The sequence below is a fragment of the Sinocyclocheilus grahami genome, unplaced genomic scaffold (assembly GCF_001515645.1).
Source record: "Sinocyclocheilus grahami isolate Dianchi unplaced genomic scaffold, SAMN03320097.WGS_v1.1 scaffold21.1, whole genome shotgun sequence".
Lineage (NCBI taxonomy): Eukaryota > Metazoa > Chordata > Actinopteri > Cypriniformes > Cyprinidae > Sinocyclocheilus > Sinocyclocheilus grahami.
This window is the reverse complement of record NW_015505200.1, coordinates 929,320-955,626: the sequence shown is the minus strand read 5'-3', so window position 1 is coordinate 955,626 and position 26,307 is coordinate 929,320. Positions and strand designations below refer to the sequence as shown.

Sequence of the window (26,307 nt, the reverse complement as noted above, 5' to 3'; positions counted from 1 at the left end):
AACAGAGGCCTTAAATCTGCTTATATCTCTGCAAGAAAATTAGAAACACCTTCAGCCATCTGCTGGATACCACACTAAGCAGAATAGATACTTCATGTCTCATTATGTTTAAGTGAAAACCACTAAAACAGCATATATGAATGTAATTTGTTTACAGTCAGATGAGACAAAGATGCAGGTATTAGGCTATAAAAACAGTTGAGATCAACCGAAAGGTTTGCAAGAGGTTGTTGCATAATCATGATGTTTTATGTTTGTATATCATTCATTATTATGGTTATCCATACTGTACTGTTAGAAACCTCCTAGGTTAAATATACAGTTTAATTATATGTTAGTGCAAATGCTTAGATTATGCAAACAACCAGTTTAAAAATGTTCTTTTTTTTACATTTCTTTTAATATATGAAGGCTTAAAATGATAATATTCTTGATGTTGTCTTTCTCTAAAATGCTGTTTAATCATGACCAAAGATTACACAAATCGACCCGGATGCCTGCCGTCCCAAAATAGCCTTGTGCGTTGTTCATAATCTCTTCAGTTGATGGACAACAAACTCGCCAACTCAACTCTCCTGAAAATGTGAAATAAGGTAGGATGAGTGGCTTCAAATATTGGTGTTTTTATCTAAATTGTAGCATAAAAACTAGTTGCATATTCTGTATATTGTTTATTGGTAAATTGACCTGCGTTAGAAAGTGTGTGCTAATCATAAGATATTATTCAGTATGGTGTTTAAAAGGCATTGTCTCTTTGCAGCAGATTAGAAGGTGATTTCTGTGTTTGAGCTTTATATATATATATATATGTGTGCTTTTGAATCATGGTTTCCAGAACATGTCTTGTGGCTGTTATGCACTGAAAAATTCTTGTGGAACAGCATTCATCAACTGAATGAGGCTGTGTGTGCCACACGGCAAAGCAATCTGTATAAAGATGACGTTTTCATATAGCATTATAGGACTGACCTATTTCCATATTTCTTTATTTCTTTTTCAGAGTAACACATTTTTCAGGTTGTTTTATTGTATGTATAAAAATGGACATTATTTGTTTTATCTCTATTTTGTTTAAGTTGAGTTCATTGAATATTAGCATTAGCATTTGTTCATGGATTCCATTCTTATACCTGTCTATGTTGAGCGAACATTCCTGAACAAACTCTTCTAGTCCTTAAGAGGCCATTTCACTGTTGACTGCGAGAAGCCATTTCATTAATGACTCTAATGAAAAATTGAAAACAATACCTGAAAGACAAATGTAGCTGTTGCTGCTAATGAACTACAGATTGATTTTTCTAATGCATTTGTAGTTGTATGAATTGCAAAGTATAAAGACTTCATTAAAAAGAGCATATCACATAATTTAAAGGTGTTGTTTTGTTGTCATAAGTTGAAATTCCCCTAGAGTACATTCATTTACAAAAACACTTGCTTTATGGGTGACACAAAGTGGATGTGGAAGCAGTCTCAGTAAGGTAGAATCAAACCTAATGGGACGCAGATAGTAAAAACAGAACAATATTATGGAATGCAGTGCAGAATTTATGTTGTTATTATGCACAAAAAAAATGAAAATTAAAAAGAAAAACCCTGTGATGTTGAGAAAAGTTATCTGAAAAATATACAACAGAAATAAATAACTGAAAAAAATGTCTTTGTTATTTAACTGTTGGTACTTAAATTTTTTCCCCCAGTATCTCTTAATATGAGCACAACACACCTTAATGATGCACCCCATCCTGACGTGTCAGTGGGGACTTTGCAGACATTGGTCTCCAGACCCCTACACCCCCAACCAGACCCCATTACCACTAAGAGGGTATGTTTCTACAAGAGCGGAGACCCTCAGTTCACAGGGCACCGGATGGTCATCAACAGCCGCACTTTTAAAACCTTTGATGCCCTTCTAGATGCCCTCTCCAAGAAAGTGCCTCTTCCATTTGGGGTAAGGACCATCACAACACCCAGGGGAACACATGTTGTCCACACCCTTGATGATGTGCAGGACGGGGGCTCTTATCTGTGCTCAGATCAGAAGAAAATCAAGCCTTTTAACTTGGATGAGATTCATAAGAGACAGGTCCCTTGGAACACAACCAGACCTGCCAGTGCGGGACATCAAGCACGCAGAGAACTGGTCCGGCAGCTAGCAAAGAGAAATGAAGTGACCACAAGGGCAGGAAAAATGGCAGAAAACACAGTGGTGGTACGAACACCAAAAAGAGTGACAGTGTACAATAACAGGGATCCGAGTATGAAGAGAGTAATTGTTCTTCATAGGAGAACAGCCCCAAATTTTCAAGCTCTTTTGGATTATCTTTCTCAAGTGATGCAGTTCCCAGTTGTGAAGCTTTACACAGAAGATGGCAGAAGAGTAAGTATATTTTTCTATACACAGAACCATTGGGTGAAGCGGTAATAGCCATGTTTTATAGTGAATAAAACACAGCTGCTTACCAACAATCAGAATCGAGGACAGGAACTAACTGTTTATATAACATTACCATCTTTCAACTTAAGTCATCATCTGAACAAAACAATATATATATATATATATATATATATATATATATATATATTTATATATTTTTTTTTTTTTTTTTTTTTTTTTTTTTTTTTTAAAGTTTGAAATGTTAAGGTCAACAAGGATGCTAGAATTTAATTAAACCCTCCGGCTCCAGAAAACACCATTTTGGACACTATATATCAGAAGGTTACATATAGCAAATAGTGGTAACTGTCAACCAGTTAAGGATCTGAACTGCTAACACTACAGTTGGCTTAAGTTACTGAAATCATTTTTCTTTATTTCACAAATCACTGTGCCCTTCAAAAAGTATACAAAGAAAGTTATTTAAAAAAAATCAATATGTTCTAAAAATAAGTACATTAATTTTGATGATTTTTATGTAAACACTCAATTAAACTACTATATCTTTGACTAACAGAAAAAATAAACTAAAATGCTGTGATATTACACTGTAGTGTTTTAGTTTTGTACAAAAGATTTTGGCACTGTTGAACAACTTTTTTACAATACCTGTCGTAAAATATATTTGAGACAGTTTTGTTTTGCCTTGTCGTTGAATTTTTTGCCTATTAGGTATGTTTTGTGCAAGATTTTGACCTTTTTAGCTTTTAAGCTTCAAAGTATACTATGTCTTTGTTCATTACTCATTCCATCAATCCTTGATGTACTAAGCCATGATGTTTTAATTCTTACCCCCAGCTGTGAGAGTACACTATAATCTTGTGGTGTCTTAAGGAATGTCACACACATGACTGACTAAAGCTCATGTGAGCTGTCAAACTTATGTCCTAAAGTTTGAACTTCTGAAAAAAAAGGTTATTTACTGGATGCACATGAGTTTCTTTTCTATTTATATAGGTTGAAGGACTTCCTACCCTCATCTTGTGCTCTGGGATTGTTGTTGCAGCTGGTAATGAACCCTTCAGAACAGGAAACTACAATCTCCAAGCTCCCACTAAAGTCCATTCAAGGATATCTGAATCTTTGCATCCAACACAAACTGAGACACTATTACGTAAGCCCAAATTAGAATTTGTTTTTAGCACTTCAGATCTTACATTGTGATTTTCAAGTTTAATTGTTGATGTTTTTTGTTCTTTTTTTCCCTCACCGTCTTCCATCTTCTGCCTTCTAACAATATTGGATCATTCATCCATAAGAAAAAAAAACGTTTCCAGCTGGAACTATTTCAAGATCAAGGAATTTCTCTTTATCTTCTGAGAGGTTCATTGTAGAGCAGATCAATAAGTCTCTAAATGGAAATCTGACAGAGCAGAATAGAACCATGAATGAATCAATGGAAACTGAAGGCAGTCAGCCAATGGGATCAGACCAGATGGAGACTTGTGACTATACCAATGGTGTGGAGCAGAGGAATTACCCCATTATGCCTACCGAAGATGACATAGAAAAATCATTCCAGGTCAATGAAGATGGCAGCATGACAGTGGAGATGAAGGTGCATCTTACTATAAAACAAGAGGAAATGATCCACTGGACAACTACACTGAGCCGCATTTCCGTTAATAACCAGCAGAGTGCAGTGTGCAATTCCAAGCCACAGTCGGGTGCAAACTCATTAGATGTAACCAATGACTCAGGTAAAGGGTCGAATGGACCTCACAGCCTAGATTCTAAAGAAATCAATACACTTGCTAACAAACCTGCAGCATTCATCAAAGAAGAAAGGGAATATTATGGCAGTGATGCATCTTCTGAAAAGCCTAAGTCCATATATAGAAGGCCACCCACTCCAGGTTCCAGACAACGTAGAAAAGAGGCCTCAGTTGAAAACATCAAAACCGTTTCAGAGACTGAAGTTCAGGAGAGTACAGTAGGTGCGTACTCATACATGGAGAGAACTGCACAGGGAGAGCTGACGGAGGGTTACTGTGTAGTCAGTAGCAGCAGCACAAGAACTGTGTCAAAACCTGGGAAGAGTGAATCAGGAGAGGTTAGGCAGAAAAAGTCTGACTCCTCCTTTAGATCCTCAGGTGTTGCACAGATTCCTCAGCTACAAAACAATGGGACAATGGGAATAACAGAGACTGTGATGCACAAACATGAATCACAGGGTACGTGTGACAATTACAATGCAAATACACAGGTGTATGTGGACAACAAGCCTGGATATCACACAAAAGCTTTGCCTCAAATTAAGCCAGGCTCAACTGACTCAGAACCCTGTTTGTCAAGTAATGATTGTGATGTAGATCTCACTTGGCAGTCCACAAGGTCCAACTCCCAGGATGGTGGAAAAACGAATATGCTATCATTGTCATCTGCCTGTTCAACACCTCCCAAAAAAATGAACAACAATCCATCCATCCTTACTGATGATGAAAAACAAACTTTGGTTGAGTGCACATCAGAAATGACTGAAAAGGAAATTAAGCATCCAGCAGCAGTGATGGAGCAAGTCTCTGATGATAAAAGCATTGTTAGTAATAAAAATAATACACCAAAGTCCAAAAAATCTAAGAAAAGTACTTCTTCTGAATCAACTGGATTTGGAAAAGAAATAAGGGGCAGTGCTTCAGGGTCTTCAAAAGACCTCCAAATGACTTCAGACACACCAAGCCACACAGGATCAGAGAAAAAGACTAGCTCAGCAGAAAGTGATAGACGTGAACACAAAGCGGTAAGAGGCAAAAATAAGAAGACAAAAACATTTGAAAGTTCTCCAAAGATTAGAAACTTGAATCTCAATACTGGGAATCAAAGTCGGTCAGATAAAGATCTCAAGTTAAAAGATAAAACCATCAAAGACATTTCCCACAAAGTAAACACAAAGGACCATGACTCTCAGCAGCCTAAATTAAAGAAGAATACTTTAGACATTCAATCGCCAGCCCATGCAGCGTCCCCAATAAAGAGGCTACCGAAACAATGGTCAATGAATGGTGTCAGATCAAAATCCTCTAAAGAAAAACAGGAGTTGAGTGAAAGTGTGTCATTGCCTGTGCTACAATTGTCTTCGACCAATGTAAATCAATATGTTGAAAGCTGGCTAAATAAAATTGAACCAGAATCTGTGCCCTATGATGATGAAACAAACCATCCAGAGGTTGTACCAAGAGCAGTATTCCAAATAGGGAGTGACTCCACTGATGGCTCTATTATTAAAAGTGACCCTGAAAAAGATAGCGTAGATGTTGAAGGCCCTTCTCTAGAAGATAATGCTGACGAGAGGCCAACATCTCACCCACCTGTACAAATAAGGTGTGAGGGAGAGCCAACCGAGCCACAGAGGCCGATAGGATTTTGTAAATCGATGCCAATTTTGCGGGTACATTCTGAACAGGAGGGTCTTGTAAGAATGCACAAGTCATCTGAGAACTTGGTTCCACCCGACCCTTCTGAAACATCACAAAGTACAGAGGTCAAAGTTGGGTCAGGCATGAAACCGGTTGTGCAACAGTTGTGTTTGTCTGTTCAGTCTATCAAGCGGGCGTTGAGTCAGACCCTCTTAACACCTTTGGAAAGAGAAAAGTCCAGTAGCCTCCCGGATTTTCCCACTCAGGTGGCCTCTGCCTTTGGTTCTCCCTCGAGAGCTCTTCTGTCTTTCTTGTCACTGATGACTCTGAGAGATGGACTTTCAGTCCTCTACAAAGATGGACAGCAACAAGCCAGCAACTCTAATGTCTGCCCAGAGGCCCTGCAGGTAATGCAGTCCTTGGAAAAAATATCCAATATTAAAGATGAAGATGAGCTAAAGGCCAGCTTGACCAGTCTTCAAAGTTCAACTTCATCCAAATTAAAACAAAGCTGGAGAGATTTCCAAGAGCAAAATGTCTTTGAAGATAGTCCGCCACTGTCACCAAGACTCTTAGAGCAGGAGTTTGCTGTAGAAGTGGACTTAGAAGGAGAAATGGAAAATCAGGACAAACAGCAAAGTTTTTGTATAGAACAGTTACTGAATGAACTGAACATGCCTAAAGATCTTCACAGAGAGATTTCCTCTCTTGTTGATGGAGAACTAAAGTATTTTAATCAAGCAGACTTAATCAACCATGATGATGCCACCAGTGAAATCTCGGGTATAGAAAAGGAAAATGAAGATGGCTCCTTAAGTGGTAGTTTTGAGAAAACTGCTGACATGGAAGAGGAAAAGGAGAATATCGGCCAAGATAATGGCAAAACCAATGATGACATAACAAATGATCCAATGGAACCAGAATCTGAGGAACTGTGTTTAATCCAAGCTCATTCCCCTGACTCAGAAACTATAGAAGATTCTGGTATAGCAGTGCCCATTCAATCACCTGAGGTTAATGGTAGAGATTCAAGTAAAGCAGAGGTTTTAGAAACATCTGATAACAACCAGATGAATGCAGAGAACATGCAAGAAAGGGTAATGTATGAAGACTCAGAATCTGAAAACAACGATGGTGAAGGAAATCGTTCTCCAACATCAGAACAAAAGATGACAGATGTAGCTGTAGAAGAAGTTTCTGAGCTCTCTGATCACCAAGACAATATGTCTGAATGCGAGGACAGCGTAACGCCAGAGATTATAGAACAACAAAACACTGATGTTGAGGAGGAGGACACCATTCAGAACATCAGGGTAACTAGCGAACAATCAGATGCTTCAGAACCTGACGACACAAATGCCAAACGCTCATGTTCAGCATTAGAAACTGAGTGTGTGCCATTTTTAGACAGAGAGGCAACTGAGCTAAATGAGGATAATCAATACAGTACAGTTGAGGACTGCGTCAGAGAGGAAGTTGATCTTTCTGATTTTGAGGAAATGATTAGTGATGGAGGACATGAACAAGAAAACAAGTCCATCTTATCAGAATGTAAGTCCATTCACTCAGAGCCCTCAGAGACATCTTCGCCTCATCATGATACAGAGGGTGAATGTAGAGAGCAAACATTAGAATCATCCAGCCAAGAAGATGATCGGGTGATGTCTCCAGATGTCAAAGATGCAGATCAACGAGAAGATGTGCTCAGATGTGTCTCAGAAGGTGAGGATCCTGATCCCCACTGCAACAGCAGCCCTCAATATGTTAGTAATGATGAAAATGGTATGACTCCTGAAGCTGAATATGAGAAAATGCAGCAAATTGAAAATGGGCTTGTGGAAGAACTCGACATTAATGAGGTGGACCATGAGAGCTATGAAGTTTATAGAGTAGATCCAGATGCTGAAACAGACTCCTGTAAAACCTCTGATCATGAGGCTGTGGATGAGGATGGGACAGAAACAAAGCCAAACACAAGTGATTCCGAACACTGCAAAGCCCAGACATTAGAGGAAGGTAGTTTCACTAAAAAGGACAGTTCTGCTGAAGAATGTGATGTAGAAGAGGAAGACTATGTAGGTTTGCTTGATTCTCATAATAGCGTGAACGGTGTTAGACGCTCATGTACTGACACTAAAGATTCTGTGGAAGGGGAGTCATGCAGCAGCATGCAGAGTACAAGTGAGCGCCAGTTTGAGAAAGCTTTGGGTATGGAACATGGCTATCATTATCTACTACATCCAACTGAGATCTCACAAGAGCTGTTAGACTTAATTAATTCGGCTTTGTTGTCCTCTACCCTGACTGTCACATGTGATTCAAATGGCAACCTCAGAATAGAGCCAGACAAATGCAAAATGAGGGAGATGTTTATGGCTTGCTCAAGGACAGATGATCAGTATGGTCAAAAATGTCTCCCGAGCCCGAATACATCAGATCTATCTGATTACAGGCCTGAGACGTCCGACAATGGTGGGTACCAATCGCAGGAGCTTTTTACAGAGAGCGGAGAAGAGGAGGCGGAGAGGTTACGTATTTTTCGAGAAATCATAAAACAAAGTTCAGAGAAGCCAAAAAGAATAAACAATGTAAACGAGAACGGTTTGATGAAATCGTCTACATGGATGACAACAAAACCTACTCTCAGTCCAAGTTTAAAAAGCAGCAGTCTTGCTTCTTTTCAGGATACTAAAAGCGCAATCAAAGAGACACTGTCCCACAGTAGATCACCAAGCGATAAAAGTTCACTTGACGGAGACTCTGAGTCGGTACAGTGCATGGCTTTAAAAGATAATGTGGTCTCTGGAGAGGGAGTGCTGATTGATAAAGGCAGGTGGCTTCTCAAGGAAAACCACCTTATCCGTAACTCTCCTCCTGCAACTATGGGAATGTATGGAAATGCAGATACCACATCAGCTGACACGGCTCAGGACAACAGGAGTGAGTATTCAGCCTACCCATATTGTGAGAACCAAGCCTCGCCTCTGGCTGTAATATCCTCTTCTGAGATGGAGGACATGGCTAAACCCCCTACACCAAAATGTATGTACTTCAATATGTCACATAGCAGTGACTCTGATCCTCTCTTGGATGCCCAAAGTGTCAATAATGGCAGCAGTGGAGGGAACGCTAGGAGAAACAAGGAACTTAAGGTATCTCCAATGGGTGAGTCTTCTAAAATGTGGGCAAAGAAAAATGGAAGTATGTCTTCATTCGCATCTGTTGAATTCAAACTGCCTGATGGGAAAGTTCATCCTCAGGAGGGGTTGAGATCTGGTACTAACAGATCTCAGAGTCAAGACAGTCGGAGAGTACAAGAGGAGGAGTCGAGGGAGGGTCTAAATCTCAGGTGTGGGCAACACTGCCCAATACTATAGTTCAAAAGGGAAAATAAACCAGCTATAAGCACTTCTATTTAAGGTATTATCCGATTTAATTTATTTGTAGTAGCTTATTTGCTTAAACTGTTTGAACAGCACAATGTAAAGGCATACAGTCTTTAACTGCAGTGAAACAACTTTAATTTCCTCACTTTGGTGCCTGCTGGTCTTTAAGCTTTCAGTTTCAAACAGTTTTGGGTTATTTCATGTATTTTCATTTCACAGAGGCTATATTGCACAACTCATCTGATTTACTTGAACTTATTGAACTTCCTAAGTGGTATTTCTCATAGAGAAAAAAGAAATGAACTTAATTGTTGCATTTGTTTTCTAATGTAATCTCTTATTTGAATGGTGATTAATTTACCCTCAGCCCTAAAATATGCTTGCCCCCCCTTGCCCCACTCTTTGAACCCCATTTCAAAATGTCTTTGTATGGAAGCCCTGAAATAAGCAATGTATACTGTTAAGCAAACCAAAGTCATTTGGTTAGAATAGGAGAAGAGTGAACAATGTTTTCTGATATTTTTGTGCCAACAAATGTCATTGTTGGTCTAGTAAATTCATGTTTTTCTTAGGTCACATGAAACACTGACAAACACAATAGATCCATGGGTAAACCCATTTGGCAGTATGTTATCTGTTAAACTGAAAATATTTGTTATTTGAATTGGTTGATTATTTTGAGTTTTTTAGTGTCTTCAGTTTACATTTAATAAAAGGCCGTTTTTAATGCAGCATTAATATCATAGCATAATATCCTGGGGAAGAGTGCAATGTAAAAATCTGATGTACAGAAATCAATAAGTGTAACACAGGCAGCTGTCATCATTATCACATTAAATGTGATTATTTTTATTGTGATAGATTAATTGTATACATTTATATAGAGTAGGTGTTATATACTTACTTCCTTCAGCACAAAAGTTGTTGTTTAATATACATGCAGACATTTTCCTCAACTGATTTACATCATTAAAACTCACAGATTAAAAAAAAAATCAGAGAAATCAACCAAGCAAAAAGACAGACAGCTCCTGGATCTGGACAAATTAGCTTAGTTACCAAAACACTGTTGTTAAGCAGTGTGGGGTTTAAGGAAATGTTGCCTGTGGAAGGTCAACCAGCTGAAATTGACTTTATTTCCAGTGTATGGGAATTGTTACATGCTCACCGTATAATGTAAGGCAAGGCAAGGCAAGTTTATTTGTGTAGCACATTTCATACACAATGGTAATTCAAAGTGCTTTACATAAAACAAAATAAAAACAATAATCACAACAATAAAACAAGGAATTTAAAAACTTAGAAAATTATTTAAAAAAAATAATTTATTTAAGAGGTTTAAAATGAATTTAAGAAAACGATTATACATATAATATAGTGCAATCAGTTCGGACATCGCACAGTGCTCATTCTATAAATGCACAGCTAAACAGATGAGTTTTGAGTCTGCATTTAAATGTGACTAATGTTTTAGCACATCTGATCTCTTCTGGAAGCTGATTCCAACTGCGGGTGGCATAATAACTAAAAGCACATTCCCCTTGTTTTGTGTGAACCCTTGGTATTTCTAACTGACTCGATCCTAATGATCTGAGTGGTCTGTTAGGTTTATATTCAGTGAGCATATCTGCTATATATTTAGGTCCTAGGCCATTGAGTGATTTATAAACGAGTAAAAGTACTTTAAAATCAATCCTAAATATAACTGGAAGCCAGTGTAAGGACCTGAGGACTGGTGTAATATGCTCAGATTTTCTGGTTCTAGTCAGAATTCTGGCAGCAGCGTTCTGGATGTGGCTGATGGATTTGGTAATGCAAATGGAGATTTAGTGAATGAAATAAAGAAAATAATTATTCTAATTGGAAATATTGTTTGACATCTAACTTTGAAAATAAATAAATAAATAAAAATAAAAAAAATTTGTTGATGAGGTTTGTGTCATGACTTTTTTCTTGGGTGTTCATGTTGGAATTAATTGCAAATAATAATAAGTAATACAAGTTGGGTATTTCATGATGGGTATACCGAATTGTCCATGGAAAACACTGCATTCAGTTCCATACTATTTCCAGCATTTTGCAGCTGAGCTCCCAAAGTTTCTCAGCCATTTCATCATCTCTAGCAGCTCTGGTGCATCTTGAAGGTCTGCAGTTGCTTTAGAAAATGGGAAAGGAATAGACAGAAAAAAACATTAATTGTGGGTTCCAGTCAGTTTATACGTGTTGCCGCTGGAACTGTATTTATTGTAGTATGACACAATTCAATAACTGTAGTAAGCACCACTCTCTTTGTCTAATTCTGGTTGTACTGCACAGTAGATGGTAGTTTGTGCTCCCTGCACTGGGGTATTTGTGAAAGGTCTGACAACCTTCCACATGATTAGAAGTCCGAGATTCATATGTCTTTTAAGTTCTGTCCGCACAATTCCTGGATGGACTGCATATGCCGTAACACCCGTGTCTGAAGATACAATTAATGATAGGCAAAAGTATGCCAAAATTTCCCATTTATTTAACCTTCCATATTTTTAAAGATCACTTACCCTTGAGTTTTTTTGGCCAAGGAGCGAGTGAAAAGGATCTTGGCCAATTTACTCTGACCATATGCCCTCCTACTGTGGAAATTCCTCTCACTATTGATATCATCAAGTGCTATTGTGCCCCAACTATGAGCCATGGAGGAAAGGTTGATGATTCTTGAGGGGGCAGATCTCTTCAGCAGATCAATCAGCAGGAAGGTTAACAGGAAGTGACCTAATTGACCTGGGGTGTTACAGAGTATTTGTTAAATCTAGCTAACAAAATATATATTGTGTGTTTGAGTGGTCCAGACGCTACAACATCAATTATGTCACTTACATACAAGTTTATGTAATAGTACAAAAACACGATTCATATACCATAAGTGTCAGAAACGAGACCGGGATCCAACAGCAGGTGAAAACAAATTCCAAGTTTATTGAACGGTGATAACAAAAAGTCAGTAACTCAGCCAGATAGCAAAACCCCAGCAAAAAATCAGTTCTGATCAGCGCGGAGGTTAGACCAGCCGCGGTCGAGCCCGCGGGGAAGAGAGGCGACAAACCGGCAATAGAAAGCCGCCGCTAAATTCCAGGGGTGGTATCGAGCGTGGGCAGAGAGGAATAGGATGGAACTGCTTTGGAAAGACAGGCCTATGAGTAGTGAGAGCCAAGGAAGACAGCCGACCAGAATCCTAGGGAGGCAGGAAGGTAGAAAGGGGAGGGTGACAAAAACAGGAACGCCAGACCGACTAGACTAGGAAAAAAAAAAAAAAAACTGATTCCTACAAACACATCATGGACAGAGACGATCCAAGGTGCTGCACAACATATTATGGACTGACACAAGATAGCGTCCAAGAGGGCCAGATAAAGGGAAGAAATAATGAGGACAAAACGAGGTGCAGGTGAGAAGGGAGAATTAGCTAACAGGGATAACGAGAGGGCTGTGAACACCAGGATGACAGCAGAGCACATGGCAAGCCATCAAAACAAAAGGCCATGTGCTCCATGATAACAAGCCCAAGTAGACCCCACCGAAATCGTGACAATAAGTCTGCACCATTAAACATGCAGCAAGTCAAGATTTTAAGCAAAGGTAAAGATATGTAAAGGAATATTATTGTTAAAATATGCATTATATGTTAAAAGAGGCATTAAAGGAGAGGTCTGTGACACACTGCGCTTGAATGAATAACACATGAAAAACACTTTACCTAAGTGGTTGACACCAAACTGCATTTCAAAACCATCTGCTGTCTTAGAGTAGGGACACATCATGATCTCAGCATTGTTAATGAGTATGTGAAGTGCTCTCTCCTCTGTAAACAAGAGGGTTTTAATAATTGTTTTGGTCTGTTGTAGGAGCCACATTGGTATTTTTGAGTAAATTACTTCAAGTTAAAATTTTGCTGGATCAATTACACATTCAGATTTGGATGTAAAACTCTTTTATTAATCACTTACCATTGTTGATTACCTCAGCAAATTCTCTGATTGATTTGGTGTCAGATAAGTCTAGATTCCTGATCACTATGTTTTGGTTCCCTGAGTCCTCCATTATCTCTTTCTGTGCTCTTTCTGCTTTCTCAAGGTCTCTGCAAGCCATTATTATCCTGGCCCCTGTGGAACAACTCCAAAAAATCCTAAATACTTTTGTGTAAGATACATTTCATGTTTTTTTTTTTAGTTTTAGTTAGTTTCAATCTGATTTGCATTACAAAGGCTGGTAAATGCACACAAGAATAAGATAAATGTGATACCGTGTTTTGCCAGGTCTCTTGCGGTTTCTTTTCCAATGCCAGTATTTGCTCCAGTTATAATGACTGTTCTGCCATCGAGTCGAGTGCTAGATGACCACTGGCCACCGAACATTTCTCTGAGCAAATGCATCATAAATGTAAGTTAAAGGAACAGTGCACAAATTACAGGCTTTTCATTTTCAGGCGAACTTCCTTTAACAGTCATTTCTTAAAGGGGTCCTATTATGCTTTTTCATTTTTTCAACTTTAGTTAGTCTGTAATGTTGCTGTTTGAGCATAAAAAAGATCTGCAAAGTTTCAAAGTTCAAAGGCCACTTCAAAAGGAGATATTTTATTTAACAGAAATCACTTTTCAAAAACTACAACGAACGACTCGTTTGGACTACAACGCATATTTTCCGGGATTTGTGATATCACAAATATCAACGAATGGGACGAGACCTGGTTGAGCTGCACTAGAGAAGGCAACGAGTGTTATCACTATGTCGGAGACACGCTAGCTTTCCCAAGGCAGATAAACTTAGAGTGGTTACAGTCATCCGGGTTTAAATCGCGCTCTAATTGATTTGATTTTGACACAATATTTACACTGAAGCTCGCAGGCGGCTATGGTAAGGGGCATGACGTTTCCTGACCAGGCGCCAAGTGCTGCCAATCACAACACACACTGGCCCAGCTAACCAATCACAGCACACACTGGCCCAGCTAACCAATCACAGCACATTTCGTATTTCAGAAGGCGGGCCTTCATTTGATACAGGAACTATTCGAGCTGTTCATGCCAGACTGGGGAGAGATGTGTAGAGATAATGTAAAATATGTGAAAAATAATGTTTTTCGAGCAACCTAGTATGAGAGCCTGTTCTAGTACACCCCCAAAACAAAATCAAGACTTTGTAAAAGAGCATAATAGGACCCATTTAACAAAAGAGATACAACAAATGGGCCAGGCCTTTTACAATGTACACATGTCCATTGAAACATAACAACTGGATTATTCCATTATAAACTCCATGGTGCACAAGAAAAGGGAATTAATCTCTTAAAATAAGAGAATGAGTAAATAAATCAATAAATCATACATAAACAGTGGCAAATCTAAACTATCTGGAGTTTGTACAATACTCATGATATAAAATATGTCTTAACCAAACTAAAACTAAAATATGAATTACTGTAGCAGCAATAAATAAAAGTTGTGCGATAGCATAATAAATATCTTCTTTTATGAAATTGTATTAATGTCAGTTTAGTCAAAACAGAAATTATAAACCTACCTCAGAGTGTATATGTTGGACATCTTGCTTAATGCAAAGATTCTGCTGACACATGACTTCCCTCTGGAGTTGTTAGCAGATACTGCACATAAAGACAGTGCATTGTTTAGTGTGAGCCACAGTGCATTGGTGTGGATTAGAAATCGAACAGACTAATCCACAGCTAATTGGTTTAAAGCACTGATCTACTGTTAATTCAGCGTGAATGCATTCCTCATGGATTCTGAAAACTTGCTGCAGGTGTTTAACCTGAATAACCTAAAAATATACATAAACATTTAAAGGTGCCATAGAATGCATTGATACAATATTTTAAATTGTTCTCTGATATCTGCATAGAAGGTATGTGGCTTAGATAAGGGCAAACATTCTCCAGAAACGGTTTTACATGTCCATTTACAACCCTAGGATTTCCCCCCCTAGGATTACTTTATTTGGAAGGGTCATGAATAATAATATTGAGCTCTGCTCTGATTGGCTGTTTCACAGCGGCTCATTTCAGTAGCTCACGCAGCAAACGGATCTCTACTGTCCGGCGTGAACGATGGAGAGATTAGGCATCTAACCCGTATATGTTTGAGCCTGTATCAGACGAAGATACAGATTTAGCAAGAATGTTTAGCGTCCGTGGTATGAACATGACCACTGCGAGACGCTGTCGCTGGCGGAGTGAACGAGGTTTGAGAGAGAGCTGTGAGTGAGGGCGCGGACGCAGCCTTTGTTGCCAGATCCAGCTGTTAAGCGTTTCTGGACTTGTCTTTTCCACTTTTTTTTACCATTTAGAAAGTTAATAAAGTAGGACGTTGCAGTTTAGGGTCAGCGATATCTTTATCTTATCTTAATTGCAAAAAGATTAGAAATAATTGTGGTTTATTTTTACTTATTTATCGGGTTTTGTTTGTTTGAATAGCAATAGCTGGCAACACTGCATCGATGATTCGGCTGTGCAGGTCAGGTGTTACGAGATTTTTGATTCCGAGATTTTCGGTTTCAGTGGGCGGAGCATACATGAATATTCATGCCAGGACATGGGCGTGGAACTGAGTGAGAATTTCAGCACACGCTCCTTGTATCTCAGCAGGTTTAATGGAATTTTAAAAAAGGTAAATATATTTACAGTGTTGCACAAACTACATTTGTTTATCATTTCGTAACAGTTTATAATGTTTTTATTAGTGTACAGTGTACGTTTTGTGCAGTCGTCACTGACTGAATGATGGCAGGCATTATTTTTGTAATGTTAGGATAAAGCACAGCAAACTTCAGCTAGTTGTAGCCTATACATTGATTTAAGTTCTTTGTGCTTTTCATTTCTAGCTTGCGATGCTTTAAAACGGTGTCTGTTATTAGTTGTTATCATTTGTTGAATACATCACTGCCTGCAACAAATGAAATAAACCTATATAAACGTATGTGTGGACATATAGGCCTATGTATATATTTTTGTATACTGGTGTGATGATCCATGTCTTAACTTACCCCGTTCAACATTCTCCATGTTGTCTGGTTGTGAATTGTCTGCTGTCTGGTTGTAAAATATGATACAATCATACACTGCTGCAAAAACATGTTGCTGAAATGTCTTTTTTCCCCCCAATGTAAAATAGTTAAACATTTTTACAAACAAATGTAAATTTACAAATTAAGATTGTCACAAGGTTTAAGGTTCCATTTGCACAGAAACCAAAAATCCCAGAACACCTGGATGATTACAGCTACACAGGTTTCCTGAATACATCACTGCCTGCAACAAATGAAATAAACCTATAGAAACATATCTAGGCCTATGTATATATTTTTGTATACTGGTGTGATGATCCATGTCTTAACTTACCCCGTTCAACATTCTCCATGTTGTCTGGTTGTGAATTGTCTGCTGTCTGGTTGTAAAATATGATACAATCATACACTGCTGCAAAAACATGTTGCTGAAATTTCTTTTTTCCCCCCCAATGTAAAATAGTTAAACATTTTTACAAACAAATGTAAATTTACAAATTAAGATTGTCACAAGGTTTAAGGTTCCATTTGCACAGAAACCAAAAATCCCAGAACACCTGGATGATTACAGCTACACAGGTTTCCAATAGTAGTGCAGATCAAACGACCATTTCATTTATTTATTTTTATGCTCTTCTGTAACCTTTTAAGTTTTAAAATGGCCATCTTCTGGTAATAAATGAAATAACATTCACTACCATATCAGTGGCCTAATAAACATTTTGCAACCTGTCTGCTGTCTGGTTGTAAAATATGATACAATCATACACTGCTGCAAAAACATGTTGCTGAAATGTCTTTTTTCCCCCCAATGTAAAATAGTTAAACATTTTTACAAACAAATGTAAATTTACAAATTAAGATTGTCACAAGGTTTAAGGTTCCATTTGCACAGAAACCAAAAATCCCAGAACACCTGGATGATTACAGCTACACAGGTTTCCAATAGTAGTGCAGATCAAACTACCATTTCATTTATTTATTTTTATGCTCTTCTGTAACCTTTTAAGTTTTAAAACGGCCATCTTCTGGTAATAAATGAAATAACATTCGCTACCATATCAGTGGCCTAATAAACATTTTGCAACCTACACTGATGCTATTCTCTGTCGTCTGTTCTTTGACCATGTGTTGCACTGACTGTACCTGGATGATGCACAATGATGATCATTGATAAAAATGCATGGCCTATTTTGATGCACAACAAACACTCATGCAACATTATTTATAGGCTAAGTCATAAAGTTTCACAAACATATATACTCTTAATTAGGTTTTATATATATATATATATATATATACAGGTGCATCTCAATAAATTAGAATGTCGTGGAAAAGTTTGTTTATTTCAGTAATTCAACTCAAATTGTGAAACTCAGAATCAGAATCAGAATCAGAAGAGCTTTATTACCAAGTATGTAAATATGTGACTCTGGACCACAAAACCAGTCTTAAGTCGCTGGGGTATATTATTAGCAATGGCCAAAATCATTGTATGGGTCAAAATGATAGATTTTTCTTTTATGCCAAAAATCATTAGGATATTAAATAAAGATCATGTTCCATGAAGATATTTTGTAAATGTCCTACTGTAAATATATTAAAACTTAATTTTTGCATTGCTAAGAACTTCATTTGGAAAATTTTAAAGGCGATTTTTTTCTCGATATTTACATTTTTTTTTGCACCCTCAGATTCTTGAATCCTTGTTACAAACTAAAAAGATTTATGCACCAAAACAAGACAACATAGGAGACAAGAGAGTGTGATGTTAACGTCCTTGTAGAATCTGCTGTATAAAATATGACATAATGAAGCTAAAAAAAAAGAAATTTCTTAAATTGATTCTGGCATTTGATACAGGACATTACCATTCAAAAGTTTGGGATTACTATGATTTTTTTATTTTTAAGAAATGTGTATTTTTGTTCTTCAAGGACACATTAATTTAATAAAAATGATGACAGTAAAGACATTTATAATGTAAAAAATTATTTCTATTTCAACTAAATGCTGTTTTTCTGATTTTTCCATTCATCAAGGAATCCTGTCGCTGTATAATGGTTTCCACACTTCATTAAGCAGTACAACCATTTTCAACTGTGATAATAATCAGAAATGTTTCTTGTGCAGCAAATCAGCATATTAGAATGATTTCTGAAGGATCATGAGACACTGAAGAGGAGAAGTTAAGATCTGACATCACAGGGGGAAAACATTTTTATTTTAAATTATTTCACAATGTTAAAGTTTTTAAATATTTTTAATCTGATGCAGTTGGTGAACATGAACAAAGAACCTTACTAATACAAATCCTTAGAACAGTATTTTCTATTTATCAAAACAAGCACAAGGACACTTATGAACATTTGTTAATAAAATCATTTTTTAAACATGAAATTAGTTTCTTATTCCATTCCATAAAATGCAGTGAAGTATTTGTTTTCTCATGTACAGTGTACCAAATGTAGACTACTTTTAAAACTTTTGTCCATACAATTTTGTTTAAACCAAAATTGTACTTATTAAAGGAACACGTCCATGCTTGTGTGTGTGTGGTCTTAGGCTATATTTACAAAATGAATAGGAATCTAAGCCTAACAGTTTAAGAACAATCACACCAGGATACATGAAAAACGATCCACAAATGCAAGTTTATTTCAGCTGTTGTACTCAAATGATAACAACTAACAACAGACACAGTTTAAAGCATTGCAAGCTACAGCACAACGAACTGAAATCAAAGTAAGTTACAACTATCTTAAGTGTGATGAATGTCTGCAATCATTTGCACAAAACGTGCAAACTAATAAAAACATTGTAAACTGTTACAAAATGATGAACAAATTTAGTTTAGGCATAGGTTTGTGCAACGCTGTAAATATATTTACCTTTTTTAAAAAAAATATTCCATTAAACCTGCTGAGATACAAGGAGCATGAACTGAAATTCTCAGTTCCACGCACATGTCCGGGAAACTCATGAATATTCATGTTTGCTCCGCCCACTGAAACCGAAAATCTGAGAGGGTGCTCGCTGCAGAGCCAAATGGGAGGAGCTGGAGCTCTAGCTCCCCCTCGCTGGATGTAATGGGTGGAGCTAGACACCCAACCACTCCTTAACCCTACCCCTTACCCTATCGCTAAACATAATTCCACCCATTAGTTCACACAGAGGTGGAGCTGGACATCCAGAGAGGGGGAGCTGGAGGTCATTTGGCTCTGCAGTGAGCAGTACTTGGAAAATCTCCTAACACCGGCTGGCCTATGCAAATGTTGGTTGGGATTCGCCTCTTTTTAAGTGGTCTTTTACACGCACAAGAATTACATTAGGAGGAGGAAATAATGGTGTTTGAGGCTCATGGTATATCATTTCCATGTACAGAACTCTCATTATTCAACTATGCCAAGGTAAATACAGTTTTCTATTCTATGGCACCTTTAAAATAATTGTGTGTAAATGATCAGTACTATGGAGTACAACATTTTTTTTTAGATGTAAATGAAAATATGAAATATGAGATTTGCTACTCTAACAGAATATGAAATATAAAGGTGACTACATGAATTGTAAAACTAGAGTTAGAGAGATAGAGAGAGAGAGAGAGAGAGAGAGAGAGAGAGAGAGACTTGACTTTTAAAACCTTTTTAATTTACACAATTTCTCAAAACATTACAGACAACACACAAAACAATTTTACCAATTAAAAAAACATAATTCCAAACTCGCTCAGTGTCACCAAAGCATCTCTCACACCCCACCTCATTTTGAAAAAAGGTACGTTATCAGTTTGTTTGTAATATGCAATTTCAATAGCAACCCTAAATTCTACCAATGATTTTTAAAAAGTCAACATCTTTTTTTTTTTAATTTTACATTGATGTGTTTTCAGGATTGCTAACTTGAGAGAGATGGATGTATATGAGTTTACATCTTGTTGTTTAAAAAAAAAAGCCTGACCCAGAAAAATAGGTTATTTCCTCTTACCTTTTTTTAACAGTACAATAAAGTGATTTGTTTCCTTGAACATTTTTATATTTTATTTAATAGCCCATACACTGCATTAGATCATGCAAAACGTTCATTGGAGTGTACTGCCATTTGGACATATTATTATTCTAACAGTCTTATAAGAATATGTGACCTTTCATGATCATCTTAGCTAGCAAAAGACAAGAATAAGACTATTAAAAACACAGAAGATTATGTAATAGAAGAATAGTGAGATAAAGAGACCAGGAAGGCCAGATTGAGAAAGAAAACATTGCAATGCTAACTTCCTTGTGCGTGAGATTTGTAAATCTTTAATCTCTACTGCGCCAAATAACAGTCGAGAGGTGTTTCCTGAAGGCTCTGGAGGCTGTCCGTTTGACATTGACAGAAGACTGACACACTGACATCACATTCATCTTCAACTCTCTTGGCACCTGCAGTTAATGGATGAACTGTCTCCAATACATCAAACTGTCTGCATGCTGTTGCTGAAGGAATATTGACATTCACTATATGATTGATACTACGGGTAAATTCTTGTGCCAAACAATGTACAAACTGAGTAGAAAATAGTTTAAAATAGTTGTTTATTTAGTATTATTTTGCAGAATAAATCTAATATCATCATGTTATGTATAAAAAAAAAGAAGAACATGTTAGACCTACTTTACAAATATGGATTGCCTTGACTAAAATAGTCAGTTACATAGATTTAGGATTTTTTTCAATTGAAAGGTGTTTAGAAAGCATTACAAGGGAAGTGTTTTGAAACTTCTGCTTCTGCTAATATTACATCATATGAAAGAACCATTAGGTTCAGCACATTTCAAACACCCTAGAAGATCTTCAAATTCTTTTCAAATTCTTCAAGTACCTTGACATGACCGGGCCATTACCGTTGTTGTGCTGCCTTAAAATGTACATTACATTTACATTCAGATATCCAAGTTGTCACTTAGTACAACTTCACATTTCAAATTTTTACAAACTTACTTTTTTAAAAGTTTTTATTTATTTACTTATTTAATTACTTGCTGTACTTCAAGATGTTAGGAGAAAAAAAAAATTTCAAAAGAAGAAATGTGATTAATCTGTCTTGCATTTTTCAGGGCCAAAACATTTTACCAGGAAAAGAGTTTTGGGAAAATGTGAGTTTATGTTTCATATGTTCTATTATATTTCATCTTAAATCTAAAAGTAATTTCTTAGACTCTCTCTCTCTCTCTCTCACTCTCTCTATATATACTGTATATATTCATTTTTGAGAGCAAGTATAAACAAAAATGTCTTTCTCCAAATCACAGTGTCAGGCATGATCATGAACAACACCACAAACCAAACTGGCCTGCCGGAGGACTTTAGAATTGCTCTTCTGGTTTTATATATATTCATCTTTCTCGCTGGGACTCTGAATGTTGTACTAATGTCTTGTATGCTACAGTCTCAAAGATGTCTCTCTTTCACCAAAGTGTCTGTGATCAACCTGATAGCAGTGCACTCCTTTTTCCTTCTCACGGTGCCCTTTCGAATTTACTATTATGCTTCTGATGAAGACTGGATTCTGGGCATACATTTCTGCAAAATTGTCAGTCTTATGATCCATGCCCACATGTATCTTGCATTCATCTTCTATGTCTTCCTTCTAATTGTGCGCTATGTGGAGCACTCTGATCAGCAGCACAAGCTAGAGTTTCATCGCATCCTTCACGCCACGATTGCAAGTGCAACCGTCTGGTTGGTCATATTCGGCTCTATGTTCCCAGCAACTATTGCTAAATATGGAATGACACAGAACGATTCAACTCATTGCTTTCATTTTGGTCAGGCTCTCATGCAGCCTACTGTGAAGAGATTAAACTATGTAATTTGTATACTAGTAATACTGGTTTGGAGTGTGCTGGCATTTTTCCAAGTTTATTTTCTGCTCAACGTGAGTAAGACATTTGGAAAGGCCACATGTCAACGTCAAGAGTTCTGGGCACAACTGAAGAACGTTGTTTTCCTGTTGGTCATGTTTTTTTGTTTTGTGCCCTATCAAGGATTCAGAGTTTATTATGTGAGGGAATATGGCAAGACTGAAGAAATTAATCATATAAATGAAGTATTACTTGCTGTCACTGCTTTCAGCTGCATTGATATGATTGCTTTTGCTGGTAGAGATGTATGTAAACTTATAAATTCAAGGGGATGGTTTTACTGTTTATAGAAACTATGTTGTATATTGTTATTGATATAGGGAATTGTTTTACATTTTCTTATCTTTGTTTTTGATGCGTTTGTGCCTTATAAGCTTAAAACAATTGTTCAGCATGACAGAATGTTTGGAAATAACACAGTGTTTTATTGATCTATAATGAAATTTGCATTAAATAATTTACTGTATTTTGATTTATTTACATTATATATGTGTTTTTTGTTTGTTTTTTACTTTTTAGGTGTGCAGAGAAAACTTTTCCACATTTATTTTTAAGTTTAAAGGCATAAAAATAGTGTGCAGATAGTATATTCAAAAAAAGAAAAAGAAAAAAATATATATATATACATATTGTGAAAAACATAATGTATGCTTATTTCTAATATGACATCTATTTTGTACTTAAGAACAACTTTTTTATTTTTTATTTTTTTATCTGGAATAAAACTGTCAAACCACCACTGATACAGTGGTCAATTAAATGGAGTGATAAGGTGTGGGTGTGAGTTCCTCATAACGGTACATCAATAGTGCTATAGAATAGTGCTAATCATAGAAGACCATGACTTTAGTCAAGGAAAAACAGTATGTCCAGCTATAGACAGGCTCTAAAAGCTGCCAGGGCCTAGCATATCCATAAACTCATAGATAATAACCAAAACAATCCAAGGTTTTTATTTAGCACAGTGGCTAGATTAACAAATAACCAGACGCCACCCGATCTAAATATTCCCTCACAGTTTAATAGTAATGACTTTATGAATTTATTTACTGATAAAATAGATAACATCAGAAATACAATAACAAATGTAGATTCTACAGCGTATAATACTTCAGCTTCATTCATCGCACCAAAAGATAAACTGCAGTGCTTTACAACTATAGGACAGGAAGAGCTAAATAAACTTATTACTGCATCTAAACCAACAACATGCCTGTTAGATCCTGTACCCACTAAATTACTGAAAGAGTTGTTACCTGTAGCAGAAGAACCACTTCTCAATATTATTAACTCGTCGTTGTCTTTAGGTCACATCCCAAAACCATTCAAGCTGGCGGTTATTAAGCCTCTTATTAAGAAACCACAACTAGATCCTAGTGAACTGGCAAATTACAGACCCATTTCAAATCGTCCTTTTATGTCTAAAATTTTAGAAACAGTCGTGTCTGCTCAATTGTGCTCCTTCCAGCAAAAAAATTATCTCGATGAAGAATTTCAGTCAGGTTTCAGGCCCCACCATAGCACAGAAACTGCACTTGTTAAAATTACAAATGACTTGCTTCTTGCATCAGACCAAGGCTGCATCTCACTGCTAGTTTTACTTGATCTTAGTGCTGCGTTCGACACTATAGATCATGACATACTCATAGATCGATTACAAAACTATACAGGTATTCAAGGGCAGGCTTTAAGATGTTTTAGATCCTACCTGTCCGATCGCTGCCACTTTGTTTATTTAAACGGGGAGTCATCTCAATTATCACCAGTAAAGTATAGAGTGCCACAAGGATCTGTCCTACACTGTAAAAAAAATCCGTAACATTTACGGTAAAAAACTGGCAGCAGTGGTTGCCGGAATTTTATCGTAAAAAAATATGGTAGCAATGTTTTAGGTTTTACAGTTTTACTTAAATTTACAGTTAAATACTGTAATTTCATTAACTGATATAATGTTAATACACCAACCTATTGAAGTACTGAAATCTGTTTTGTACCTTTGTAATAGAGTGATAACCACCAAATGCAGGTGGTGATGAGAAAGTCACATGATGAACCAAAGCCCATCAAAAGCAGCTTTTAAATAATAACATATATAGAAGATGCACAGTGTCATTCACACAAACACTAAACACCATCATGGTAACACACATGAAACTGAAATAATGCAATATATTTCAGTTTTATAATTTAATTTAACAACATTAGGTGTAACACACAACCCTAATATACAAAACTGATAAGAAAAAACTAAGAAGAAACATAGTTATTTCAACAAAAAAACATCCAATTTGAAATGTAACACTGGGAATTCTGGGAATGTCAATTTACGGTTATTCACTGTAAATTATACAGCCTTTTTTCACTTACAAAAAACGGTATACTACCGTAAAATTAATGCCCAATACAATTTTTCACCGTATATAGTAGGGGAATTTACCGTTAACCATTTAACAGATTTTTACTGTAGCATTTTTACAGTCTTTTACCGTTAAATTCACTGTCATTTTTTACAGTGTAGGTCCTCTGCTATTTTCAATATACTTGTTGCCGCTTGGTAATATTATTAGAAAATACGGGATTAGTTTCCACTGTTATGCTGATGATACTCAACTACATATCTCAACAAGACCTGATGAAACTTCTAAATTATCTAAGCTAACAGAGTGTTGAAAATGTAAAAGATTGGATGACCAATAAGTTTCTCTTATTAAATTCGGATAAGACAGAGATATTACTTATTGGACAAAAAGACAGTACACCGAATCTCTTGGATTACAATTTGCACTAGACAGGTGTACTGTTACTTCCTCTACAGTCAAAAATCTGGGTGTTATATTAAATAGCAACTTGTCTTCTGAAAATCATATTTACCATGTTACTAAAACAGCATTCTTCCATCTTAGAAACATTGCCAAGTTATGAAACATGTTACCTGTTTCTGATGCAGAAAAGCTAGTTCATGCATTCATGACCTCTAGACTGGACTATTGTAATGCACTGCTAGGTGGTTGTCCTGCATCTTCAATAAACAAGCTACAGGTAGTCCAAAATGCAGCGGCTAGAGTCCTTACCAGGTCAAGAAAATATGATCATATTACCCCAATTTTACAGTCCCTGCACTGGCTACCTATTAAGTTCCATACCAGTTACAAAATATTATTACTTGCCTATAAGGCCCTTAATGGGTTAGCTCCTGCGTACCTAACTAGTCTTCTACCACGCTACAATCCATCACGCTCCCTAAGGTCGCAAAACTCTGGACTTTTGGTAGTACCTAGGATAGCAAAGTCCACTAAAGGAGGTAGAGCTTTTTCGCATTTGGCTCCCAAACTCTGGAATAGCCTTCCTGATACCGTTCGGGGTTCAGACACACTCTCTCTGTTTAAATCTAGATTAAAGACACATCTCTTTGGCCAAGCATTCAAATAATGCATCTCATAATCTTTTACTGCAGTCATAATCTTTTACTGCAGTTATATCTAATCAAATGCACATTATTATTCATTAGTTTGGGTTAAACAAATCATTTTTGCTTGGTTGGAACAGCAGCTACGCTAATTATGTTTGTATTTGTTTCTCTGTCTTTTGCCACGGGATTAACATCCCGTGGTAACTAGGATTCACACAAGCTTCAGTCTGGATCCAGAACACCTGAGAAGAGAAGATGCAACCCCTCAGAGGACCTCAGATGATGCCAACCCTGAAACAACATACAGAACTACCACATTTTGCTACAAGTTTGATTGCATCATATAATAATTGCTGTTAATATTATTCATCGTCTGTTTTATTACGTCTTATATTGATTTTTCCGTTCTGCTGGTTCGTCTGGTCAGAGGAGAACTGGCCCCCCGACTGAGCCTGGTTTCTCCCAAGGTTTTTTCTCCATTCTGTCACCGATGGAGTTTTGGTTCCTTGCCGCTGTCGCCTCTGGCTTGCTTAGTTGGGGACACTTCATTTCCAGCGATATCGTTGACATGATTGCAAAGATATTATTTAAACTGAGCTGGATGTTGACATCACTGAATTCAATGATGAACTGTCTTTAACTGAAAAATGAGTGTTTACTATTGTCATTTTGCATTATTGACACTATTTTCCTAATTAATACTGTTCAGTTGCTTTGTCACAATCTGTATTGTTAAAAGCGCTACATAAATAAA

The 26,307-nt window shown here is 36.9% G+C and overlaps 2 protein-coding genes and 1 pseudogene across 2 annotated transcripts; 2 read left to right on the top strand and 1 right to left on the bottom strand.

Moving 5' to 3' along the window:
- The first annotated feature begins 536 nt into the window (after positions 1–536).
- On the top strand, positions 537–10,382 carry LOC107556566 (oxygen-regulated protein 1-like). Its single transcript, XM_016239707.1, has 4 exons — positions 537–593; positions 1,698–2,377; positions 3,392–3,548; positions 3,694–10,382. The coding sequence occupies exons 2-4, from the start codon at positions 1,709–1,711 to the stop codon at positions 9,165–9,167; spliced, it is 6,300 nt and encodes a 2,099-aa protein (XP_016095193.1). The 5' UTR covers positions 537–593; positions 1,698–1,708; the 3' UTR covers positions 9,168–10,382.
- Positions 10,383–10,914: 532 nt separating this feature from the next.
- Positions 10,915–14,793, bottom strand: LOC107556557 (retinol dehydrogenase 12-like; annotated as a pseudogene).
- On the top strand, positions 12,587–22,558 carry LOC107556546 (probable G-protein coupled receptor 141). Its single transcript, XM_016239693.1, has 5 exons — positions 12,587–12,597; positions 19,264–19,645; positions 20,566–20,757; positions 21,338–21,376; positions 21,533–22,558. The coding sequence occupies exons 3-5, from the start codon at positions 20,742–20,744 to the stop codon at positions 22,432–22,434; spliced, it is 957 nt and encodes a 318-aa protein (XP_016095179.1). The 5' UTR covers positions 12,587–12,597; positions 19,264–19,645; positions 20,566–20,741; the 3' UTR covers positions 22,435–22,558.
- The last annotated feature ends 3,749 nt before the right edge of the window (positions 22,559–26,307 follow it).